The sequence below is a fragment of the Peromyscus eremicus genome, chromosome 1 (genome assembly GCF_949786415.1).
Source record: "Peromyscus eremicus chromosome 1, PerEre_H2_v1, whole genome shotgun sequence".
Classification (NCBI taxonomy): domain Eukaryota; kingdom Metazoa; phylum Chordata; class Mammalia; order Rodentia; family Cricetidae; genus Peromyscus; species Peromyscus eremicus.
Window position 1 is genome coordinate 102337177 of NC_081416.1, and position 25828 is coordinate 102363004.

Consider the following 25828-nt stretch of genomic DNA (forward strand, 5'->3'; position numbering starts at 1 on the left):
CTAAGCTTGTAAGGCAAGAACTGTACCAACTGAGTTATGCCCCCAGACCAAGAAAGGCCTGCAAGTTCTGGAGACTTGTGGAATTGTCCCAAGACAGTGTCTTAGCCACAGCGCTTCTGTCAGGGTGGAAGACCACAGTGCTTGCTTACAGGAACCTGAGCCCTCAGCTTGGATCCGTCCCCAGCCCCTGAGTTCTCACCCTTTGATTCTTGGGTCTGCTACCCAAGGGCAGTTCAGGCTTCACGACCTGCCCTGACCTATTGGCATAGGGACCAGTGAGGTGGAGGAAGGCCACCTTCCCACATACGGGGTGCACCCAGATGAATGTCGTACCCCAGTCATGTCCACAGGACAGTTGTCCACTCCTGCCAGGTGCCTGCTCATCGGCAGACACCTGACACCCTGAAGACTTCTGTCTTCCCGCAGATCTGTTTTGTACCCATTTCACATTAGCCTTTGGACTTTGGGCTTCAGTCTTTGCCTCATCCCCAAACACCCACAGATGACCCAGGAGTCTAATCACCAGGAAGGAGGCTGTCCCCGAATAAAACAGAACCAGATGAGAACCCCGATGGCCGAGACAGGGAGAGCAAACTCCACATACTCATTCACCCATTCACCCACATGCGCTCACTCACTCACCCACTCAGTCATTCACTTGTTCAATCTACAAATGCTATTGAGTCCCCTCCATAGGCCACACATGTCCTAGGTCCTGGAACATAGCAGTGAACACATAGAAACAAAAGGAAACCAAACCGTGTACTTGCTCTTGTGTTCTAGCAGAGGGGAACAGTAAGAGAGCCAATGAATGAATAAAGCATGCTGTGGGGGGTACGGAGAAGGACAGGGCGTGGCGGCAGGCCCTGTCATTGTGCATGAGGCTCAGGACAGGCCTTACTTGGAAATTTATAGGAAAGTGAAGGCACTAACCCTCCCCCAGGGGGACTTTGCAGGGAAAGGGGTGTGCATGTGCAAAAGTCCCAAGTGTACCCCAGGCAGAACCAAGAGGCCAGTGTGCCAGAAAGGATACCAACAGATGGTGGGGACCAGAGGCTACTGGAGTAGATCCTGGGGCTATTACAGATCCTTGCAGGACCCTGGGCTTTCCTTGGTGTGAACTTGGATGTTTGAGTGAGGAGAGACGGGGCTGATTTCCTCACCCAGCCCCCAGCTGCTGTGTGAATGGAGTTGTTAGTGCTGGGTGTGGTGACAGGGCGGGGGGTGGGGGGAGCTGAAGTGCAGAAACGGGAGAGCTCGGCTGAGGCTGGACCCAGCTAATGGGGAATGTGAGCGACATCAGATCCTGGGGAGGACCTGCAAGTTTGTCCCTTATGAGAGAAGGGGAATGAGGGGAGTTCCTAAGGGTTTGGCTTGCACAGCTGGAAGGGAGACAGTCTATGCGCCATGGAGGACAGGTGACCAAGGTGTTGGTGTGTGTCCTGGTGAACATGTAGAAGTGAGTGTGCCCAGGCCCTGGTGACAGAGCAGTGAGCAAGGCAGACCCAGCCTGTTGTCAGAGGGGACAGCCTCAAGATGACAGAATCTTGAAGGGTGTGTGTGCCCTGTTCAGTGTTGTGTGTTCTCAGTATCTATGTGCTGTGTGTACCTGTGCCACATAGTGAGCATGCAATGTGCATGTTCTGCATGTGCATGCAGGGTGTGCTGTGTGGGAAGTGTGGTATGTGCTCTTAGTGTGTGCACATCATATATATGCATGAGTGCTACATAGTATGCTCGCTGTGTGTGGGTGCTGTGAGGGATGCATATGGTGCATGTATGCTCAGAGTATGCACGCCATGAGTGCTCTATGGTGTATGTTCAGCAAGTGTGCCGAGCGTTGTGTTCTTAGCATGTGTGTGTCATACGTGTGCATTTGTGCTGGATAGTTATGCATGCTGTGTGCAAATTAAATGCATTGTCTTGTGGGCTATGCATTTTGTGAGTGATTTGTGTGGTATATACATGCTTGGTATGGGCAAGTCATGTTTGCTGTATGGTGTGCATGCTGTATGCATGTTACATGTGTGCATGTGGGTGTTTGTGTGGTGTCTGCATGCTCAGATGTTGCCTGTGTGTATAATGCTGTATGCTGTGTGTGTGTGTGTGTGTGTGTGTGTGTGTGTGTGTGTGTGTGTGGTATGTGTGTATGGTTTGTGTGGATGTGTGTACTTGGTGCATGTATACACTACATGTGCATATAGTGTGCATTGTGTGTGCTCTGTCTTATGAGCCACATGCTCAGTATATGTGTGCTATTGCTGAATCAAGAACCCTGCTGGGCCAGAGCAGACATCACGCTACCCCTAAATCAATCCCCTGGGCAAAATTTTGAATGTTCTGCAGTGGAACTTAAGATGAAAAATACTTTATGTTTCAGAACGAAAAACATTTGCTTTCCTGTGGGGTTCATTAGATGCTATGACATGGCACCTGGATTTAGTGCTGGTTAAGCACCTTTACCCCCTCCCCCAAAACACCTCACACATGTGCTTCTGCACCCCAGATTTTAAAGTAGTTGTTGTATATGTATACATGTGTGCCTTAGCGTACGTAAATGCACCACATGTATGCAGGAGTCTTCGGAGTCAGAAGAGGCTGTCAGGTCCCCCCAGAGTTTTGATGCTAAAGGATGTGATTGAATTATAACTCTAAAAATATAAAATCTTACAGTGAAATCAAGTTTGCTAATGAGTTCTCACACAAAAATGGCCGGGAAAACAGTATCTGGTGCTACTGTGTTCTCTCTGAGTTCTGCCATGTTCCAGAAGGTTTATTTCCTGTTTGCTTGACCTCAGGTCATCCCTAGTCCCCCTGTTCCCTACTATTTTACAATGTCCTGAGAGGCACCGTGTAGGCAGGGGTTGCAGTCACACACACACACAACACACACGAACACGCGCACACACGCACACTCACACACACACATACACACCATGGCTCATACAGCAGCCAGGAGAACAACATCCTATCTTTGCAGGAAGATTATCCAGGTCACCCACACTGCCTCCAGCCTGCTGCTAATCCTACAAGCAGAGCGGGGCGGTCATGAGCTTTGCTGGCTCCTCCAAGGCTCCCAGAGGGTGTAGTGACCACCCCAGGGGGCTGCTTATTGCGCTTGAACTCTCCTCCCCATCCTGTTGGAGGGGTAGATGGAATATTCACTTAGGAACCAATGGAGACTCAGCATCCTTCAGTGGTCGGCCTGAGCCGTATATGGGGTTTGAATTTAGGTTTGCTTAAATCCTGTATTTAAGACGACCCCAGCATCCTGAGGATATCAAGTCTAAACTCCTCATTCATACAGGGAGGGCATAGACTCAGAGATGGGCCGCTCCTGGCCCAGAGTCTCCCAGCTGATGGTGGGGGGCCCAGAGGGACACTATTGGAGGTCTTAGGGAGCTCTCTGGAGTGGGTGTCTGAGGTCCACGCGCCATCCCGGACCAGGGGTGTCACAGGAAATCCCCAACTACCCATCTACTCAGGCTCTGACCTTGGTGACCTTCCCTGGTGCTTCCCTCCCTTTCGGACAGCTGCTGGAGGGTGGGAGGGGGAAGGCGTGGCCCCTCCCATCACTGTCTGTCTGTCCCCCGCCACAGGGTGCTGAGACCAGGAAGCGCTCGCCTACACTCAGCAGCCAGTTCAAGCGGTCGCTGGAGCTGCTGATGCGCACACTGGGCGCTTGCCAGCCCTTTTTCGTCCGTTGCATCAAACCCAATGAGTTCAAGAAGCCCATGGTGAGCCTTGGAGGGGAAGCGGCGGGAGGTGAGGGCGAGACGGTCGCAGTGGGTGGGCAATGCAAGGTCTTGTCCTCTCGCGGACCAGGTGGCTTGTAAAAGAAGGTCTCAAAGTGCTGGGGTTCCAGGGGCTCCACTCCACAGCCATGAAATCCCGCCTTTGCTACCTCCCAGCTGAGTGGTTGCACATACGTCATGCACTGCCCTGTGCCTCAGTTTCTTTGAGAAAGAAAACAGGAGCCATCACTGCCACCTCTTCCCTGAGATCATGTCTGAAGATTGCCGGGTGCCTATTAAGTGCTTAGTAAACAGCAATGTGGCTCACTGCTGCGGCCCCTCCTTGGAAAGTTCTCCCGCTTTTAGTTTAGCGTTCACCCCCTTCGGGGAGTCCCTCTGGACTCCTTTGCCTGGAGGTCCTTCTTTTTGACTCTTAGTGACAGCACTTCCATAGGCGGGGTATAGCCCCCTTCAGCAAGCTGTCCGTAAGGAAGCAACAGTCAGTAAAGAATTAGAATTGTCTCATGGGGTCTCAAAGATATTGAGGGGCTTAATTCCACAGGCTCCCTAGCCAGTGCAGGCCCAGAGAGGTATTGTGTATCCAGAAAAGGAGAGAGGGCCAGGGGAAGCTGGGTGTGGGACTTAGGGAGGGAGGGAAGGCTGGGGAAAGTGGCCCAGAGGGAGAGGAAATGGGCTGCGGAAGCTGGCCTTCCGCACACACTGTCCCCGCCAGGAAATCATTTCCCAGAGTGGGTGAGTCCTGTCCCCTTCAGACCTCGGGTCCCCCTCTGGAGCAGGGCGGGCAGGATGACAGGGCTGGGCGCTGGCTCCCCGGGACCTTTTCCTAGCCAGGCCTTTCGGTGTCTGTGGCCTCCCCCTTTTCAATAGCCTCCTTACCTGCCTCTCTGTCTCCAGCTTCCCACTGTCTCCCACCACCCGTTCACCACACTGATAATGACACCATTGGTGTTCTTTTGAGATATGATCTCTCTATGTAGCCCTCCCTGGCCTAGAACTTGCTATATTCATCAGCAACTGGGATATAGGCTCTCACAGGGATCCACTGCCTCTGTCTCCTGAGTGTAGGGATAAAAGGCGTGCACCACCACTGCCTGCCTTGGCATTATTCTTAAAGCAAATCTTGCCCCATATGCCACCGCTGCAAACCCTCCCTGGCTCCTGCCACTTATGGGACAAGGCCCAGACTCTTAGCCTGGTCTCAGAAGGCCCCTGGGTCTGCTTTCTCCATTTTCTTTCCATCTGAACCCCAGCTGTAGTCCTGCCCTGGAGCCATCGACTACCATGTGTCAGTTTGAAAAAACACGCCTCTTCCTAAAGGCACTTCCTAAGGCCAGCCCCTGGAGCATGGTTTAAATAACCGTGGATCTGTGGTGGAAGCCACATGGAGGACAGTTATATGGCATACCCACCTCCTGGCAGCCTACACTGTGCCCTGGCCTAGGCTCTTTAGCCCCTTCCACGTTCCCACAGCAAGTCTTGCACTTTCAAGCTTCTATCCCTTCCCACATGCTCACTCTCCTCTAGTCTTGGAAGGCCCTTCCCTCAGCATCCATGAAGCTTCTTGTGTCTCACAAGGGACGCAAACCTACGTCTTTTCTGTGATCTGATCCTTGAGCACACGGTCGTCCCTCCAGCAGGCCCTCACTTATGCTGCCCCCTGGGTTTGACTGACAGTCCTGGGCTCCTGCCTGGCTTTGCTCCCCACGATCCCAGAAGCCTTGGGTCTCTCCATCTGTGCTGATCAGCCACAGGGCAGGGCTTGCATCCCAGTCCTGGCCTTGACCTGATGCCCTTGGTTTCTGGCCCCGCAGCTCTTTGACCGACACCTGTGTGTACGGCAGCTGCGCTATTCAGGCATGATGGAGACGATCCGCATCCGGCGTGCGGGCTACCCCATCCGCTACAGCTTTGTGGAGTTTGTGGAGCGCTACCGGGTGCTGCTGCCTGGAGTGAAGCCGGCGTACAAGCAGGTACAAGGTCGGGTACCCCCACAGGGGAGAAGACACCAGTCACATCGGTACTGCTGCGGAGATGGGACAGATAGAAGGACGTATTCGAAGACCTCAGCTGTCATGGTGGTTGTCCTCTAGTTGAGGAGAAAACAGATGTCCGCAGAAGGCAGGGTCAGGCTGGGTCAATCGCATAGCCAGACAGGGACAGACATGACCCCCAATCTTGAGAAGGACATTTGGGGGCCTTTCTGTTGGTTATACTGTCAGTATCTTTGTCTTCCACCCAGGGTGACCTCCGAGGGACATGCCAGCGCATGGCCGAGGCTGTGCTGGGCACACATGATGACTGGCAGATCGGCAAAACCAAGATCTTTCTGAAGGTGAGCGCAGTCTGTCCTGGCTGCCACGGCTCTGCCATGGCCAGAGCCCTCCCCACACATGGGATGTTTCTGAGGGGGTTACAGGGTATCTTGATGGATGTGTGAGCATTAGCGATAATTAATGGGGCCAGGTGCAGGCCCTAGGTTAGAGTCAGATGACCAGAGGTGGGTTGCCTTGTCAGACCCATGGCAGGGACTCAAACTCTGGCCTGTGGTTCTTAGCCTGGGGGCTGAGGACACGTCTCTGAGTATTTCTGCCTACTCTTCTGTCTGTGACAGGCTGGGCCTGGGATGGTCTAGAGTGGACCTCAGGTCCCTTCTTGTGGTTTTCTGCAGGCAGGGTTCAGGAGGGTCAGCTGTACCCTATCGTCTAGGGCTCTGTCTCAGCACCCAGGTACAGCTAGGGTTCCTGGCTCCCACAGCCTCCTAGGCAGTGGTGAGAGAGAGCAAGACCTGGGCCTGAGCAGTCACGGCCCTGGAGAGCCTCTGCATAGGGACAGTGTGGGCTTCCTTATTTCTATTTCCTCTGTTCTGGTGACAGCAGGGCCCCTCCTCTGTGGGGGCAGGGCTGAACGCAGGGCAGCTGGGAGAAGAGAGGGGAGGAAGCAGCCTTTCGTGGGGTCTTGTTGGGGGGTCTTCCCTCGGTGAGGGCTTTGAGTCAGCCTCTGCATCCCCCATGTCCTTGTTTCTGCATTGGGAAACATGTTTGTGTCCTCTCTGGTTCCTGACTGCTGGCTGGAGAGTGAGTTCTGTGTGTCAGGCCTCCCTCCCACTGTCTGCTTGCTAGTAGTGTGGAATAGGAAGTCTTGTGCTCAATTTACAGGTTGAGAGAAGTGAGTGACTGAAGTCAGACTGAGGGATGCAGGGAACAGACTACTGACCTGGGATGGGCAAGTGCCAGGCATGTGTTGGCAGAGAGAACAGATGGAGTCATGATGTCATCTAGCACCAGAAGAATCAGAGGGACCCATCTGTACTCTTTAGGAATACTTCAAGAGCCTGCATGTCCCACCCCAGCCATCCATTCATCCATCCACCCATCTGTCCATTCATCCGTTCACTGAGAAGTCCATGGCTGAGTCTCACCCTGTGTCTGTGATTATTAGACGGATGTTTATCTTCCCCTCATGAGACTCAAAGGCCAGGCTTCCAGTGAAGGACACAACGGCCTGGTCTTTCTGTGGCTCCGCCACACCACCTAGCACTATGCCTACCCATGGACCATTCCATCTATATATGTATTGATGAACCAGTCACGTTTCAGCTTTCATCCAACAGGCAGGAGGACTGGGCTTGGGAATGAGGAGAAGGGCTGGAGATGTCAGAGGGGCCTGGAGTGATCTTGAGTGCCAGGGCGAGGCATATGCTGTGGCGTATGTTTGGAAGGTCATAGGAAGGTTGTCCGACTCGTGTGGAGGAGAGGGTCAGAGGAAAATGATGGACACCAGGAGAGTCCTGGAAAGGAGCGTGCCACCAAAATCCTGGAGAGAAAAGATTACAGAGTGCAGGGCTGAAATGGTGACCGGGGAAACCAGGATGTGACATTGTTGAGTCTCTTCCCCCAGTCTAGTGAAATGAGGTGCCTCTGGCTCCTCTGGTCCCCTCCCCCCTGGCCTCTGGGGAATAGCCATAATCTCTGGTGGCTGTGGGAAGTCACTGCACAGGTCCCAGCAGGGTTAGGTTCACATAGAGCCCTAAGCCTGAGTTATGGCAGAAAGAAGGCAGGTCCTACCTGGACTGAGCAGGTAGTCTTGGGAGACATTGCTCAGGAGCTCTGCCTTTCAGGACCACCACGACATGTTGCTGGAGGTGGAGAGGGACAAGGCCATCACAGACAGAGTCATCCTCCTCCAGAAGGTCATCCGGGGCTTCAAAGACAGGTCTGTGTCAACAGCTTCTGCTCCCTTAGCACCCCCACTGGAAATGTGCTTGGCTCGCCTCTGCTCCCACATGGACACAGGAACAAACGTGTATACCCACGGTGCACACACAGAAGCCATCACACACATGCATGGCATGCACACATGATCACAAGATCATCCGGAAACACAGGTTTGTACAAGGTTTACGAAGCTCTACCATGGCACATAAACCAGACCACACACACGGTAGCTGGTCCCTCCTGCACATGTGGAGGCAGGAGGAGCGTTCATCGATGTTTTATAAGTTACAGGGTGTAGCTCATATTCTACATTAAGGGCATGCATAGACCTGTGATGGTCCGTGCATAGGCAAGACCAATTCTAGAGTGCGGTTCAGGTGTGACAAAACCCCACAGTCTGCTTCCTCTGCAGTTCATCTGGTCCCTCCTTCCCTTCCTCCCTTCCTCCTTCTCTAGCAGCCTCTTGCTCTTCACCTTCCTTTCCTCCCGTTCTCGACACCATCCACCCACCAGCTGGCTCCCCGCCTCGTGTCTCCACCCACATGAGCACGCTGGCCCTGGAGTGCTTGCTGGCTTGTGCCACGACATGTCCGCCCTTCTCTCCTGTATTTCCTTATTCCCCGCAAACACTTGCTGTTGCTGTGTGGCCTCTGTCCCCATCAAGCCAGAGGTGACTGGTGTCTGAGAAGCAGCCTACTGTGTGCAGGAGAATAGCACCGGGCTCTTCAGAAGCAGGCGGTGATGGGGCTCTGGCGGCAGCCTCCCAGGTCTCAGCATCCTCACCTACAAAGTGAAGGAGTCGGACAGTTAAAAGCTCTCTCTCTTTCCCGTTTTCTCATTATTGATTCGGTCACACATCCACTCATTCAACAAGCATCTTTCTAATTTCTGCTTTAAAGGCCTCGTGTGCTAAGCCTACCAGGCAGGAAGGATAGGCACGATTGCTCATCTCTTGCAGTTCGGTAGCGCTGTGGTACAGAGAGGTTCCGTGCCTCACCCAAGATCACATAGCTTGGCGATCACAGGACGGGGGCTCAGTGTGCTGTCCAGGCACCCCTGGGCCCTGGCTGACTCTGGCCACCAGCTGTTTGCTCTGGAGTCACCCATCACTGCCTCCCCTTCAGGTCCAACTTCCTGAAACTGAAGAGTGCCGCCACACTGATCCAGAGGCACTGGCGGGGCCACTACTGTAGAAGGAACTATGAGCTGGTAAGCCCCCCTTCCCCAGATCCTACTGGCCTTGCCGGGGAAGGGCTGTGTTACCTTGGTAACAGGACTTGACCTGAATCCAGGGATGCCCCAGCCACCCTCCTTTCCCTTCAGTCAGAGCCCTGGCCTAGCTCTAGCGGCTCTCCCCGTGGTTTTTTATTGTTTTATTTTATCTTTTGAGCTTTTCTCTTGGAATATTCTGGTGGGTTAAAGCATGATGAGACTGAGACCTTTGGAAGATCCAGGAGAGGCCTGGTCACATGCAGCTCTGGGACATCTGGCTGCAGCCTGGACTCGGTTTAGGGGGGTGGGCTAAAAAGGACACTGGTTAATTAAGACTGGAGTTCCTGGAAGGAGGCAGGCCTCACTGTGGCGTCCTGTTTGAATGACACAGGTACCTTGGTGGATCCAGTCTGATGGAGGCTTGTGCACTGGATGTTGCTGCTGGCTTCATCCGTCTGGGCTGGAGCTCAGGTCTGAGCATGAACATGGCTTGCTGTTCTTTGCAGATGCGTCTTGGCTTCCTGCGGCTGCAGGCCCTGCACCGCTCCCGGAAGCTGCACCAGCAGTACCGCTTGGCCAGACAGCGCATAATAAAGTTCCAGGCCCGCTGCCGAGCCTACCTGGTGCGCAAGGCCTTCCGCCACCGCCTCTGGGCAGTGATCACCGTGCAGGCCTATGCCCGAGGCATGATCGCCCGCCGGCTACACAGGCGCCTCCGGGCCGAGGTGAGGGCTTTCCTGAGCCCCAAGAGTGGGTGGCTTGTAGGTGTGTGCTGCCCCACGCAGGTGTCTCCCCACCCCTGTCCTGGTGCTGGCTGAGGAAGTCAAAGCCAGAAGAGAGACTTTTGACTCTGCCTGATCTCAAGATGGACCAGAGACTGAGGCCCGGGCCCCTGGTGAATTTTAAGGAGTCGAGGCATATCTGGTCCGGCTCCGGGATCCACAGAGCCCCACCCATGTGTGATCTGGAGACCAACTCAGCTGCCTTGTCTCTTTTTTTGGAAATTCGCCCTCCATTTCAGAGCTTAGGGACGATGGGGGTGGGGTGAGGCTGGGCTGTGACAAAGGTTACACGTTTCTATGTCTGCACGGCTGCCTCTTTCCTCAGTACCGGCGGCGCCTTGAGGCGGAAAAGATGCGGCTGGCAGAGGAGGAGAAGCTCCGGAAGGAGATGAGCGCCAAGAAAGCCAAGGAGGAGGCAGAGCGGAAGCATCAGGTGAGCCTGGACCTCCGAGCTGTCCTGGGTAGCGGCTCTGCACTCCGACTCCACACTTCTCCTCGTCACCTGTCCCTGCTACCTTCCTCCCGCCTAGGAGACACTTCCAGCTCCCTCAGCACACAGCAGCTCAACTCTCACGTGGGCTTTGCCTTGTGGCTGGAGTCAGAGGGCTGTGCCCACAGCACCTTCCTGGTTAGGGGTGACACCCAGGGCAAAAGCCTGACGGGGGAGTGACCAGGGTCGTGTAGCCCGACACAAGGCTCCCAGCCACACGTGCCACTGAACACTGAAGTGTGGCTAGTCTAAAAGCCACAGCTAAAATTGGGAGGTGTACACAATGTTATGAAGATGTGGCTGAAGAGGGGAAGGTGTAAGGTACTTGTGTTATTTTTATATTGATTACATGCTAAGTTGGTATTTGGCAAGTATGGCCCAAATAATTAAAACATCATTAATATTAGTTTTATACATCATTATCATTATTGTTTTGCTTTTTAAGCATGGCTCACAGTAATCTTTTGGTCAACTCTCATACAGTTCCCAGCCCCATGGCCCAGGAGTTCTTGGGTTTCTGTGGCCTGGAGACAGGGAAGGATGTGGAGGCAGGGGTGAGCATGGAGGTAGGGGTGGGCATGGAGACAGGGGAGGGCATCGAGGCAGGGGTGGGCATGGAGACAGGTAAGCATGGTGGCAGGGGTGGGCATGGAGACGGGAGGACATGGAGGCAGGGGTGGGCATGGATACAGGTAGGCATGGAGGCAGGGGTGGGCATTGAGACAGGGGTGGGCATGGAGGCAGGGGTGGGCATGGAGACAGGGGTGGGCATAGAGACAGGGGAGGGCATGGAAACAGGGGTGGGCATGGATACAGGTAGGCATGGAGGCAGGGGTGGGCATTGAGACAGGGGTGGGCATAGAGACAGGGGAGGACATGGAAACAGGGGTGGGCATGGATACAGGTAGGCATGGAGGCAGGGGTGGGCATTGAGACAGGGGTGGGCATGGAGGCAGGGGTGGGCATGGAGACAGGGGTGGGCATAGAGACAGGGGAGGGCATGGAAACAGGGGTGGGCATGGATACAGGTAGGCATGGAGGCAGGGGTGGGCATGGAGACAGGAGGGCATGGAGGCAGGGGTTGGCATGGAGACAGGGGTGGGCATGGAGGCAGGGGTTGGCATGGAGACAGGGGAGGGCATGGAGACAGGAGAGGGCATGGAGGCAGGGGAGGGCATGGAGACAGGGGAGGGCATGGAAAGGGGGAGGGCATGGAGACAGAGGTGGGCATGGAAAGGGGGAGGGCATGGAGACAGAGGTGGGCATGGAAAGGGGGAGGGCATGGAGACAGGGGTGGGCATGGAGACAGAGGTGGGCATGGAAAGGGGGAGGGCATGGAGACAGGGGTGGGCATGGAGACAGAGGTGGGCATGGAAAGGGGGAGGGCATGGAGGCAGGGGAGGGCATGGAAAGGGGAGGGCATGGAAAGGGGAGGGCATGGAGGCAGGAGTGGGCATGGAGACAGGCAAGGGCATGGAGGCAGGGGTGGGCATGGAGACAGGGGTGGGCATGGAGACAGAGGTGGGCATGGAAAGGGGGAGGGCATGGAGGCAGGGGAGGGCATGGAAAGGGGAGGGCATGGAAAGGGGAGGGCATGGAGGCAGGGGTGGGCATGGAGACAGGGGAGGGCATGGAAAGGGGAGGGCATGGAGGCAGGGGTGGGCATGGAGACAGGGGAGGGCATGGAGACAGGGGAGGGCATGGAGGCAGAGGTGGGCATGGAGGCAGAGGTGGGCATGGAGGCAGAGGTGGGCATGGAGGCAGAGGTGGGCATGGAAAGGGGAGTGCTAGAGGAGGTGTTCTTCTGGTCCAGGGATGCTGGACATCTGTCTGGCGCAGATGGGGGCTGTGAACATACTCATCGTCCCCTGGGTCAGGATCCTGGTGGAGTCGGGGCTGCTCCTGCTGGTCTCTTGGTCTCCCTGAGGACAGCTGTTCTCTGAGGCCATGCTGCTGGCTGCTGGCTTACTTCTTCCGCATCCCCTCACCTTCAGGAGCGTCTGGCCCAGCTAGCCCGTGAGGACGCAGAGCGGGAGCTGAAGGAGAAGGAGGAGGCTCGGAGGAAGAAGGAACTGCTGGAGCAGATGGAGAAGGCCCGCCATGAGCCCATCAACCACTCAGATATGGTGGACAAGATGTTTGGCTTCCTGGGGACTTCAAGTGGCCTGCCAGGCCAGGAGGGCCAGGCACCTAGTGGCTTTGAGGTACTAGGGCTTTGGGGCAGGATTTCCCGAGGCATCAAATGCTGGTCTGCAGAGAAGGAGCGGAGACAGCTGTCTAGCTGGCTAGAGGGCCCAGCCTAATAGCAGGGATCCAACCCCCAGGACCTGGAGCGAGGGCGGAGGGAGATGGTGGAAGAGGACCTGGATGCAGCCCTGCCCCTGCCTGATGAGGATGAGGAGGACCTTTCTGAGTACAAATTCGCCAAATTTGCTGCCACCTATTTCCAGGGCACGACCACGCACTCCTATACCCGGAGGCCCCTCAAGCAGCCCCTGCTCTACCATGATGATGAGGGTGACCAGCTGGTGAGGCTGCCTGTGGCCGGGTCACTGCTCACAGGGCTGGGCTGGGGTGGATAGAGGCTACCCTTGGTGGTGGCCAAAGTCTGATAGCCTTTGGCCCAGCACCCAGCCTGGGGTCAGTCCACACTGCAGGTGGCTATCTGTGTCTCCAGCTTCCTTGCCAAGCCTAGGCCCTTTCTATGGCTTGAGCCAGGGCCTCAGTCCTCCCTGGCTGTCTGACATGTGTGCTCCATCCTCAGGCGGCACTGGCTGTCTGGATCACCATCCTCCGGTTCATGGGGGACCTCCCAGAGCCCAAATACCACACAGCCATGAGTGATGGCAGCGAGAAGGTCCCTGTGATGACTAAGATCTATGAGACCTTAGGCAAGAAGACATACAAGAGGGAGCTGCAGGCCCTGCAGGGCGAGGGCGAGGTGAGGCCAAGGTGCCCCCAGCTGGCAACTGTCTTTGGCTAGTGGGGATGATGTCTGCGTTGCCAGCCTCGGGGAATCGGCAGAAAGTGTCTCTACCTCATCCCTGTTCCAGTCCCTGGCCCTCCTCCATCTACTTGTAGGAATAATGTGTAATAGTTTGCCAACTGTAAAGTGCTCATCATCTCAGTGGGGGTGAGGGTAGAGAGTGGCTTGCACCTGGTGAGCATCTGTGTGGAAACACACACACACCACACACACACACACACACACACACACACACATCCCATAGCCCCACTGTCCAGAGGTCACATCCTTGCTTTCTGTCACACAGGCCCAGCTCCCTGAGGGGCAGAAGAAAAGCAGTGTGAGACACAAATTGGTGCACTTGACTCTGAAGAAGAAGTCCAAACTCACGGAAGAGGTAAGAACAGACCTCAGGGCCTGGTGGCCCTTCAGGGCTTCTTTGGGTAGCCAGACTGGGGGCCCTGGGAGTGGGATCAGGAGGAGGAGTGGACGGTGCCTTTCTCTTCTGCACAGCACAGCGTTGGAGCAATCATTGCACAGGAATGCATGGAAAAGCTTGGGGTGGGGGCTTCCCAGGCAGGAGAAAGAATGAGGAGGAGCCAAGCACACACATGACCAGAAGGCGACTCTTTGCTAACACAGGCACCATGCATCTCATCCCAGGACTTCTCAGCAGATTTCTGGGGGCAGATTTCTGTAATAGTCTTCTCAGTTTTGGTACTGCCATCCATCAGTCCATCCCTCACCTTCTGAGGCTACTAAGGCCTTGTACCAGGGGCTGACTAGCCTGGGGGAGCTGGGACAGACAGACATGGGCTCAGTAGATGTGAGGACCTTGTATGGCCCTCTGTCTATGATGGAGGTACTCTCAATGCATCTGAGTGCAATGTGGGGCTGCTTCTGAGGATGTGTGAGGCCGGAAGAAATATACATCTCCTGAGAACCGGATCTGAGGCTGGCTGTCAGGGCCAGGGGCCTTGGTTACCAGGTGGTTGTAAACCAGGGTGTACTTTGGTGTCATGGCTGTGAGATGGTGGTTCCGATCAGAGTCAGGGTTGGGACATATCCTGGCTGAAAAGGTTTCCCTAGGGTAGGAACTGAGGTTCAGGGGGCCAAGGAGGTCACGGAGGAGAATTTATCCTTGAAGCAGGTGGCCTCAGCCTGCTGCTCCCAGCATGTGGCCTAGTTCTCAGTCTTTAGGGATGCAGTAAGGACAGGCTCAGTGGCCGTCCTCACATGCGTTTGCTCCCTGTGGGTACCTGGCAGGGACAGCACCCCATCTGTACATCTGGCTGCTCCCTGTAGGGTACCTGGCAAGGGCAGCACCCCATCTGTACATCTGGCTGCTCCCTGTGGGGTACCGGCAGGGACAGCACCCCATCTGTACATCTGGCTGCTCCCTGTGGGGTACCCGGCAGAGGCAGCACCCCATCTGTACATCTGGTTGCCCCCTGTGGGGTACCGGCAGGGGCAGCACCCCATCTGGACATCTGGCTGCCCCCTGTGGGGTACTGGCAGGGGCAGCACCCCGTCTGGACATCTGGTTGCCCCCTGTGGGGTACCTGGCAGGGCAGCACCCCATCTGTACATCTGGCTGCTCCCTGTGGGGTACTTGGCCAGGGCAGCACCCCATCTGTACATCTGGCTGCTCCCTGTGGGGTACCTGGCAGGGCAGCACCCCGTCTGTACATCTGGCTGCTCCCTGTGGGGTACCTGGCCAGGGCAGCACCTCGTCTGTACATCTGGCTGCTCCCTGTGGGGTACCTGGCAAGGGCAGCACCCCGTCTGTACATCTGGTTGCCCCCTGTGGGGTACCAGGCAGGGGCAGCACCCCGTCTGTACATCTGGCTGCTCCCTGTGGGGTACCAGGCAGGGGCAGCACCCCGTCTGTACATCTGGCTGCTCCCTGTGGGGTACCGGCAGGGGCAGCACCCCATCTGTACATCTGGTTGCCCCCTGTGGGGTACGAGGCAGGGGCAGCACCCCGTCTGTACATCTGGCTGCTCCCTGTGGGGTATCGGCAGGGGCAGCACCCCGTCTGTACATCTGGCTGTCCCCTGTGGGGTACCAGGCAGGGGCAGCACCCCAGCCTCCCTGTTCTACCCAAGCCTGTCTCCACGGCCTAGGTGACCAAGAGGCTGCATGATGGGGAATCCACAGTGCAGGGCAACAGCATGCTGGAGGACCGGCCCACCTCAAACCTGGAGAAGCTGCACTTCATCATCGGCAATGGCATCCTGCGGCCTGCACTGCGGTCAGTACCCGACAGGCAATGGGCTGCACTGGGCACCTCTAGGCAGGGTCTGTTGCGGGGGGGGGGGGGGGGGGTCTCCAGGTAGCTGGTAATGGCTCCATCCCTTTAGACACAGACAAAGCAAAAAGGCCTAGTTTAGCTGTTGCTGCTTAGTCATGTGACTCTAACCTGTCTCTGCCATCTTTCTACGCCTTATCTGTAAAGGTGGAGTAAGCACGGTGCTTGGGGGAAGGCAGAGCTGTGAGGCAGTGAACGGAATAGCTGTCCATAACTAGTAGCTGTGGTCATCACGGCCCCACGTGAGCTTCCTGCTCTAACCCCCTTGCTGCTGCTGGCTCTCCTTCCGTGCAGCTGGCCCAGACCAAGGTCGGGGTTACTGTGGGGAGCACATCTTCTGTCTGTTGGTTGGATGGGGTCAGGCCAGAGATTCCAGCACGGGGTTCCCAGGACAAGATGGGACCTCGAGGAGCCATGCCAGTTTGACATACAGGCCTGATTGTTGATCTGAGGGCTGCCTGTCTACTTTGGGTATTTAAAATGGCCCTTGTTTTGGGAAGTGATTTGGGTCATGGGCAGAATGTGTGTATGTGTATGTATTATTTTGTCACAATGAAGAGATGGCAACTTGAAATTTCGTTGGTTCATGAACTCTCAAAATTGAGACGCTACTGAATTAGATAATCCTGCCTCCTACCTGGCACTGTCCTCAGAGAAGAGGAGCAATGAACACCTCTGGTAGTCACCACATCACTGTGTGTGTGTGTGTGTGTGTGTGTGTGTGTGTGTCTGTCTGTCTGTCTGTCTGTCTGTCTGTCTGTGTCTGTGTCTGTCTGTCTGTGTCCTGGGTAAGCCCTTTCAGAGCTCAAATCTCCTAGGATAGAGGAAATGCTGCTAAGAGCAGATGTTTTCGGCTCAGTACAAATGTGATCCATGCCACTTTAGTAGTCAGTACTGGAGAGATGTGACCGGAGAGTCAGTCTCTGCTCATGGCCCTGAGACACTCCCAAGTGCCTGGCTTGTTTCTGCTGCGTCAGTCTGTGGGGGTCCCTGCTCAGGCTACCTCGGTGGCTGGGGGCTAGGCAGGGCCAGGCTGGTACTTCTTATTTGAACTTGTATTAGGATACAGGTTACTTTGTGGATGGCGAACCCCATCAGGAGCTTTTGCTAGATCTGGGCCAGGCCTTATTCCTGATGACCCCCAAATCGAAAGAGCCTTCCCACTTGGCTCACCTCTGTCTCCTGACAAGCCTCGGACTGGATGGTGGGAACATCTGTGATATGGAGGGGTGACTGGGTGTCACTCTGAGGCACTGTCCCCACCAGGGATGAGATTTATTGCCAGATCAGCAAGCAGCTCACCCACAACCCATCCAAGAGCAGCTACGCCAGGGGCTGGATCCTCGTGTCTCTCTGCGTGGGCTGCTTCGCCCCCTCGGAGAAGTTCGTTAAGGTAGGGGTGTGGTCTGGGGTGGGAAGGGTGCAGGGCCACTCTATGCTGTGACAGACAGAGCAGGCATGTGGCATGTGCTGTCTAATGCCCCAAAATATTCCTCACGTGAGATTCTAAGACTTCTCAGAATAGGAAATGCCCACTGTAGGGAAGAGCCCCTCCCAGGCCCCTGAAGGTCTCACAACCCCTGCCCAGCTCCCTCCTCTCAGTTCCCCTTTGCCAGGTGACCAGCACTTGGCTCTGTCAGCCCTGCTCTGCAGAGGTCAAGTGTGACAGGGATGCATCCTGAGCATCCTGATCATGGATCTTGGGATAAGCACTTCAGTATCACTCTGTGCCAGGTTCTGGGTGCTAGTTGGGTGCCATGAGGGTGGAGGGAGGTGGGGGAGGCCAAATGGGGCCCTGGAGGAGAGCAGCAGCTGCAATAGAGAATGCAGGAGAGATGATTGACAACATGGCCTTGCCACCAAGCCGCAGGGCACGCACTTGATTCCAGGGGTGGCAGGAGCAGACCTAGAAAAGTGGGCTGCAGGTGACCCCGCTGGAGCAGCAGGTCTCAGGTGTGCCTGGATGGACTGTGGGCTGCGGCGGCGGCTAGGGTGGAGACTGCCTCATGGAGTCCCCTCTCTGCAGTACCTACGGAACTTCATCCACGGGGGCCCACCTGGCTATGCCCCGTACTGTGAGGAGCGCCTGAGGAGGACCTTTGTCAATGGGACTCGGACACAGCCACCCAGCTGGCTGGAGCTGCAGGTTGGCAAGACTCACGTGACATGCACGTGGGCACGTGTTCTCTGGCACCCCAGAAGCATGCTTCACGTGGGATTCTAGGGCGACTTGAGAATATGAAAGCCCCGAAGTGCCATTGACTCTTTCCGCCTGTCTTATGCCCACGGAACTTAGTCAAAGCCATGCTCCCGCAGTTCTCTCCTCCTAGCCTTGGGTCCCTGGCTCAAGACATCTAAATGTCCCCTCGGGGTGGATACCTGTGACAGATCCAGGTGGTGTCCCTGTGGGATGCTGGGGGTGTGGGGGTCAGCTCCAGCTCCATAGGCAGCCAGAGCATAGAGAGAATGAAGAGGCCACAGATCCCCTTGGTTATTCTCAGGCCACCAAGTCCAAGAAACCCATCATGTTGCCTGTGACCTTCATGGACGGGACCACTAAGACTCTGCTAACGGATTCAGCAACCACGGCCAAGGAGCTGTGCAACGCCCTGGCTGACAAGGTTTCGCTCAAGGACCGCTTTGGCTTCTCCCTCTACATCGCGCTATTTGATAAGGTAAGGTGGACCAAGCCTAGCACAGTACTGTGCTGCCACCTGCTGGCTCCGGTGTTCGCACGTGGGCTACTTAAGCCACGGGGAACTGGCGGTGTTACCAGAGTTATGGGAATGGTGTAAAGCTCTTGGGCATCTGGGTACCCCACGGTCTGAGGTCCAGGCTCGCTCCAACCACAGGTGCCCAGGGGGAGGCACCGTCTCTTGATGCTAAAAAAGGAGAAAGATGGGTTGGCGAGCAGGCCACTCGGCTTCCCAGGGTCACGCTCACTGCTGTGATGTGTAAAGGTTCTACTAAGCCACTGGTCCTTCCTTTCCACATTTTCCCAGCTGTGTGACTTCCTCTGGCTTGGGTACACAGTCTTTTCTGCTGATCTAGGCCTGGGACTTTGGAGTTTCCTCTGCCACCGGGCAGACTCAGGGACAGGACCTCATGGTTGGGCATAGTTTGCCTGGTTTTTTTCTCACCAATCGGCCCCTCCAGTGATGGTTTGCTTAACAGCATCCCTCACTCTGAGAAAAAAAGGACTCCCCTGTATGCATGCTTGATATTGAGCCTTGAAAGGCTGTCACTGTGCATGCCACATGCTGGCTGAGAACTTGTGCCTGGGATCAGCCTCCCAGGGGACCTAGGACACATTCCAGCCTCCTCTGGGCCTTAGGCCTCTGTCTACACTCATGCAGTTGACACAGAGGATGGGCCTTTGAAGTCCTTTGATTCTGTGTCTTCTCTCCTCTGCTCACAGGTGTCCTCGCTGGGCAGTGGCAGTGACCACGTCATGGATGCAATCTCCCAGTGTGAGCAGTATGCCAAGGAGCAGGGCGCACAGGAGCGTAACGCTCCGTGGAGGCTCTTCTTCAGAAAGGAGGTCTTCACACCCTGGCACAACCCCTCAGAGGACAACGTGGCCACCAACCTCATCTACCAGCAGGTGGTGCGAGGAGTCAAGTTTGGGGAGTACAGGTGTGAGAAGGTGAGTGGGGTGCACGAGCCACAGGAAACTGTGGCCACCTGTGTGCTCCCCACGGGCTAAGGGCTACCATCTGTTGTCACTGAGAATGGTATGATGGCAGTTGGACATTTCTCAGGCTCCTTTTCGATTCAGCGCTACTTAACTTCACATGAGTTTTGTGGAGAGGGCGCTTGGAAAGCGATCCTGGTTCCCCAGTGGAAGGGGTCTATGCACTCTGCAGCACAGGCCATGATACTTGTCCTCGCTGGTGGACGTACTAGCGGCGTGATCCTTAGTCTAGGAACTGCTCTGAGGGAGAAGGTCCTCTCATGTAAACCGGGGTCTGCGGGTGTGAATAGGTTTATCTCCTTCTTGGGACAGAATTGGGAGTCTCGGTTTTGAAGATAATGGTGATGCTGCCGGTACCTGTGGCTCTGTTGGTGACGGCAGGATGAAGATAGACATGATGTTGAGAGTGCTCCTTGTTGGTGATGATGGTAGTGCTGATGCTGCTGATGGTGTTTATTGGTGTTGGTGGCAAAGGTGGCATTGGTGATAATGGTAGTGGTGGCGGTGATGGTGTGTGTGTTGATAAGCTAATATCCAGAGTATTTTAAAGCCACCATACTGGCTACTAAACTCTCCACTCATTGGGAAATAGAAATTGCCTACAAGGCTTCTGAGAGCCTCCTCTATCACCCCTGCTCCTATATAGAAACCCCAGGAGCCCCAGGGAAGTCCTCCCCTGCTGCTGGGCACCAGCCTAGGCAGAGAAGGGCCCAGCCTACGCCAGATTCTCACCCGGCTCTCTGAAGCAGAGCCATGTTGTTACCACATTGAGCCTTCCCAGGGAGACAATGACGGTGACGGAGATGATGACAGTGACCGTGCTCCCCATCAGACCATCCCCAGCCCAAGTGGCTTTCATGCAGGGCTGAGCTGTAGTGTCTGGCCATCACCAATAGGTGGTGCTCTCTTTTGCTCGGTTTATGTGCCCCTGGACAGAAGCCAACTCTGTGCTGGTGCCAAGGGGACCAGGATGGGGCAAGAATGTGGTTGTGGGCTTCAGGATCTCACGGCTGCCCTGTGCAGAGAAGAACGTGACACACAGATAGCACAGGGTCCTGAGGTTCAGGGTTCCCAAGCTACTGGAGGCATGCCTGGGAGGGGGCCTGGAAGGGCATCCCCAGGGCTCTGACTGAGGCCCCCTCCTCAGGAGGATGACCTGGCTGAGCTGGCCTCCCAGCAGTACTTTGTGGACTATGGTTCTGAGATGATTCTGGAGCGTCTGCTGAGCCTCGTGCCCACTTACATCCCTGACCGCGAGATCACACCCCTGAAGACTCTTGAGAAGTGGGCACAGCTGGCCATTGCTGCCCACAAGAAGGTAGGAAGAGGAAGGGGCTCAGAGGAGGAGGAGCACTGAGCATCCAAGGCATCACAATTGGCATCCGATGTCTTCTGCCTGGGAGGTTGCTAGGGGCCAGGGCCTCCCGCCCTCCCCCTGCCACACTACCATGGACATCATTCATATGTGTCTTCTGTCACTCCCTCTGGGCTGGGTACATGGGACACAGAAGGCTCAAAGCTGGTCCTCTGGCCTCTTAAGGGATCCTTGGGGTCATGGATTCTGAGGGCGACCTCTCCAGTTGCTTACAATGCTGTGCTTTCTGAGTGACCACACAGGGCCTATAATGGGGATTGTCTAGGAACTGTACCCTCCTTTTTTCCTAAAAGCTACAGTACCTTTCTGCTAGGGAACTCTGGGAACAGGCTCCTGCCATGCTCCTTGTTTGAAGTCCCAGGCCATGACCTGATATGGGAAGTTCCCTCTGGAGCCAAGGGGCCTGCAGAAGTAGAGAAAAAGTAGTAGTGGACATGGGCTGTGGTAAGGCATCCAAGCACCTTTCTCCTCCAAGGACTGGCCATACCAGAGCAGACTAGGTCTAGCCTAAGCTACTGGAGGTCCCCATGGATATAGTTTCTCATACCGTACAGATACCTCATACCCTACAGATACCCTCTCCCTCACCCCGGTGTCCTGTGGTACCTTCCACTCACCCTCTCACTTTCTCTGGTCAGCTCCCTGTAGGCCCTCCTGGTCCTAAGTGCCCCCTACAAGGGTTTCCTCCAGGCTTGGCCCTCCATCCTCTGTGTGTCTTTTTCCTGCATCTCTCCATCTCCCAGGAGAAAAACCTCTTCTCCTTGGCCATCTCTTCTTGCTCCCTTGACATCTGGCAGGTTATGGAAGCCTGTCCACTTTGCCTCCCAGACAGCATCTCTGCCTCCCCGGCTGCCCCAGTATTTATTTCCAGCAAGGCATGTGTGTGTGGCTGCTTTGGGTGGTGTGGTGGTATTCATTTTACTTTGTAGTCAGGCCTTAGGGACACAGTCATGAGTGGGACAGACATGCTCTTCTTGCATCCACAGCTGAGTTCTCTTTCCCTGGATCACAGCACCTCTGAGTGTATGTCCCAGAGCCCCAGGCTCTTCTGCCCTAGACAGACATGAATGTGGATGCTTTCCAGCAGGTGGGAAGAAGCCACACTGCACATGGGAACTACAGACATTTCCTCGTTGATGTGGGGCTTGGGGCTGAAGTCAGGGTGCTTGCTGTTGGTCTGGGTTCCCCTGAGGTCCCCCACACTTGCTCCTTATTATCCCCTCTGTGGTCACATGCACTTGAGACTTAATTGCCTCTTCCCATGAGGAGATGGCCTGTTGGGATAGGGCCCTGTGAGAGACCCCATGTTAACCACTTCTTACTGACCTAATCTTCAAATGTGCGTCCTGGGATGAGAAGACTCGGACACAAGGATTTAGAGGGGGAGAAAGATCCTGAAGCAATACAGAGAAGTTGCAAGTTGAGGGCCCTCGGCTGCCATGTTTGCTTCCCCTGGACTTGCTGGTGGCTACCCACCTTCCGCTCTGTGGCTGTCTCTCCACACACGCGCACATGGTTGTTTCCCGAACACTTTGAGATTTAGTTCGTTGTGTCAAACTCTCAGCCAATGCTTACTGTCCTTGGCCTGAGATCGCATTGGCCACTCTGTGGGTGTCGGTGAACTATATGTGGTTGGCATAGCATTTTTATCTGGGGCTGGGTCTCTGTATTGTCAAGGCCATGTGTTCATTTGGATCCCTCGATACTGCTCCAGGACCCTAGAGTTCTTCCAGGAAACGGAGCGTTGATGCTTGCTCCGTGACAGGAGTATCGCAGCAGCTCTTGCTGATGGAACTGACCTCCAGGCCCATCCTTCTCTTATTCTCTGACTCTGCTCACTCCTCGACCTGCTTATCCAGCCTTGTAGAAACCCACTCTTGGGACCTGGCTTTCTGTGCCATGATGCCACATCTTCTCTCTGTTCTCATGCCTCCTCACACAGCATGTGCCTCCCACTGAGCCTGACGGTGGCCTCCCAGTGGCTCACCAGAGCCCTTAGCTGGGCCGCAGCACTGGGAGGGACTCCCTGAGGGCGGCAGCTATGTCCGCTGTGCCCCCCCCCCCCCGCCCCTTTGTGCCTGGGACCTGCACAGAAACAGACTTGTAAGAGCTCCGATGCTGGGTGGATAGGAGGAGGCAGTTCATCAGGGGTGTCTGTGGGCTGATGGGAGCAGAAGCCCCGGACAGGGTTAGCCTGTTCTAGAGCCTGCCCACTGCCCTTTGATCTTTATCCCACTCTGTCCCCTGCAGGGAATTTATGCCCAGAGGAGAACCGACGCCCAGAAGGTCAAGGAGGATGTGGTCAACTATGCCCGCTTCAAGTGGCCCTTGCTCTTCTCCAGGTTTTATGAAGCCTACAAATTCTCAGGTATCTGCCCATCTCTCAGCCCCGGCTGTGACCCCAGCCATGCAGAGGGAGGGTGGTTATCTTTCTGTAGGTGCCTGGTGTTCTGAGGTCCTACTGCTGAGGGACTATGGGGGGGGTGCAGTCGGTAATGACTAGTAGGTGATGCTCATGGCCCCCACTATACATAGAAAAGGGTAGCCAGGTTATAGCAGGGCTGTTCTGTTGGGCCGTTTCCAACAGAGGTTGGGTGGCTGTGGCTGAGCAGAAGTGACTGTGGCTGGTCTGGTTCCCATGGCCCATCAGCTCTACTTGTGTCTGTGGTCATTGCTGGGCATGTGCTCCGTGTGAGCCCTGAGCTGATTCTGGGCTTCCCAGAATTGCCAGGTGTCAGAGCCACAGGCAACCCTGGGGTTCAGGTGTGTGACTTCTCCTCACGTCTCACCTTGGTGCAGGACAGGGACCAGAGGGAGGAAGGGGACTGAGACCGTCCCTGGAGCCAGCCTCCTCTTCCCACCTCTTCATGGCTTTTACCTTGTAAGGCAGCCATGGTTAGCCTCACTCTCCCTCTTTGTAAGCCAGGAATCAGGACCCTCCTGCCAAAGACACCTCCCTGTAGTCATGAGGATTAGGGAGGAGCTGGGCCCAAGATCAGGGAGGCTACCCTTTCAGAGCCTCTGTCACTGTCCCAGGCCCTCCCCTCCCCAAGAGTGACGTCATTGTGGCTGTCAACTGGACGGGTGTCTACTTCGTGGATGAGCAGGAGCAGGTGCTTCTGGAGCTGTCCTTCCCAGAGATCATGGCTGTGTCCAGCAGTAGGTGGGGATGGCCGCCAGGGCACAGAGTGATGGGAGAGAGGTGCAGCACCTGGGGTTTGGGACACATCAGTGTTACCAATGGGGAGCTTTGCCAGCTGAGAAGCATGCAGAGGATGGTGGGGTCCTGGAATAGCCACTTTCCATGGTGTAGTGCAGTCCAGAGCATGTCTGGGGTCAGTGGGAATGCATACAATGAGTATAGGGAGGACTTCCTGGTGGAAGAGGCATCTAGGCTGAGCCTTGAAGGGTAAATAAGGACATAGATAGGCAATGAGCAGTGCACTGGACCAGAGTGGACACTTCTGGACCGGACCTGACTGTAGTCATGGCTTTGTCTGCCTCAGTGGGCCAGGCCTTGCCTGCTCAGGGCACTGTCGGGTGTCTGGGCCACTCTGACAGGCTGGCCTTGGTCCCCTTCAGGGAGTGCCGCATCTTGCTCTCACTGGGCTGCTCTGACGTGGGCTGTGCTACTTGTCACTCAGGCTGGGCAGGGCTGACCCCGGCTGGACCCTGTTCTTCGTGTTGGTCCTGTAGGGGTGCGAAACTGATGGCCCCCAGCTTCACACTGGCCACCATCAAAGGGGACGAGTACACCTTCACATCTAGCAATGCCGAGGACATACGCGACCTGGTGGTCACCTTTCTGGAGGGACTCCGGAAGAGGTCGAAGTATGTGGTGGCACTGCAGGACAACCCCAACCCTGGTGAGTGACCAGTGATGTGGGTGCTCAGAGGTGGTGGGCACGCTGTACAATCGGCCTGACCCTCACCATACGGCGGGTGGCTGGGCCTTATTATCATCTTTTCTAGACACCAGGCCCAGGTCAGAGCTGCCTTTCCCTGCGGTCCATGGAACACCGCCCCCTCCCCTTCTTCTAGGACTGTAACTTACCTCCCACCAACGGGCTCCAAGTCATAGGGGGTCCTCCATACCTGAGAATACAGTGGCACCCCTGCTGAGCAACATGGAGCCCAGCCTCAGTGGGGAGGGAAGCGGAAACAGTGGTGGCCCCGAGATAGCGCAGTGCCAGTGACAAAGGCTGTGGGAACTTGGAGGTCAGACTCTCCATGCAGCCTGGTCCAGGGAAGACGCATCAGTGAGCAGGGGTCTGAGGCAGAGGGCGGAGAAGACCCATGTGCAGAGGCAGGAGAAAGTCCGTGTATCCAAAACTACAGTTGCATTGGCCTGATTAAAAAAAAAAAAAAAACAAAAAACAAAAAAAACAAACAAACAAACAAGGGAGGAGCAAGGCCAGAAATGAGGAGGAAAAAGATGAGCTTTGAGGAGGAGGGGGACCCACTCTGGTGGCTAGAACTGGGTGTGGGATTTGCCCAAAGAATATGCCGAGTAGCCGCAGGGATAGAGCCTCAGTGCTTCTGTGAGGAGCGGCTGGTTATAGACCATCAGCCCAAAGGAAGATGTTCCAACCCAGCCCCATTTTCCGCCCCTATGTGGACCCGATCACCCCTGCTTCAAAGCTGGTGAGGAGTCGGGCTTCCTCAGCTTCGCCAAGGGAGACCTCATCATTCTCGACCATGACACCGGCGAGCAGGTCATGAACTCAGGCTGGGCCGGTGGTATCAACGAGAGGACCAAGCAGCGTGGGGACTTCCCCACCGACTGTGTATACGTCATGCCCACTGTCACCCTGCCACCACGGGAGATTGTGGTATGTGACCTGCCCTGGGAGTCTCCCCTGGACGCTCCTTATTCTCCTTCTCACATCTGGTGATGAGAAGGAAGGATTATAATGCACTAATGATTTGTATCTTCTGTGTAGATGGCCCTGGGGTCTTAGGGGACCACAGACTTAATGTATGGGTATCTACCAAACTTTTATCAGTTGAGGAGGGGCCTAGGGGTAGGG

The 25828-nt window shown here is 55.6% G+C and overlaps 1 protein-coding gene across 1 annotated transcript in view; it reads left to right on the forward strand.

The window, feature by feature from the left end:
* The window catches only part of Myo7a (myosin VIIA), a 61388-nt gene that overhangs the window by 19699 nt on the left and 15861 nt on the right, over positions 1-25828 (forward strand). The window contains exons 14-34 of the mRNA XM_059270903.1: positions 3600-3737; positions 5567-5725; positions 5995-6087; positions 7873-7967; positions 9094-9178; positions 9688-9906; positions 10289-10396; positions 12448-12657; positions 12778-12981; positions 13218-13394; positions 13726-13815; positions 15545-15672; positions 16996-17122; positions 17756-17875; positions 18231-18404; positions 19148-19375; positions 20571-20741; positions 23049-23166; positions 23835-23961; positions 24495-24664; positions 25440-25630. Of these exons, the coding sequence (XP_059126886.1) occupies positions 3600-3737; positions 5567-5725; positions 5995-6087; positions 7873-7967; positions 9094-9178; positions 9688-9906; positions 10289-10396; positions 12448-12657; positions 12778-12981; positions 13218-13394; positions 13726-13815; positions 15545-15672; positions 16996-17122; positions 17756-17875; positions 18231-18404; positions 19148-19375; positions 20571-20741; positions 23049-23166; positions 23835-23961; positions 24495-24664; positions 25440-25630 (3132 nt within the window). The remainder of the gene's footprint in view (positions 1-3599; positions 3738-5566; positions 5726-5994; positions 6088-7872; positions 7968-9093; positions 9179-9687; positions 9907-10288; positions 10397-12447; positions 12658-12777; positions 12982-13217; positions 13395-13725; positions 13816-15544; positions 15673-16995; positions 17123-17755; positions 17876-18230; positions 18405-19147; positions 19376-20570; positions 20742-23048; positions 23167-23834; positions 23962-24494; positions 24665-25439; positions 25631-25828) is intronic.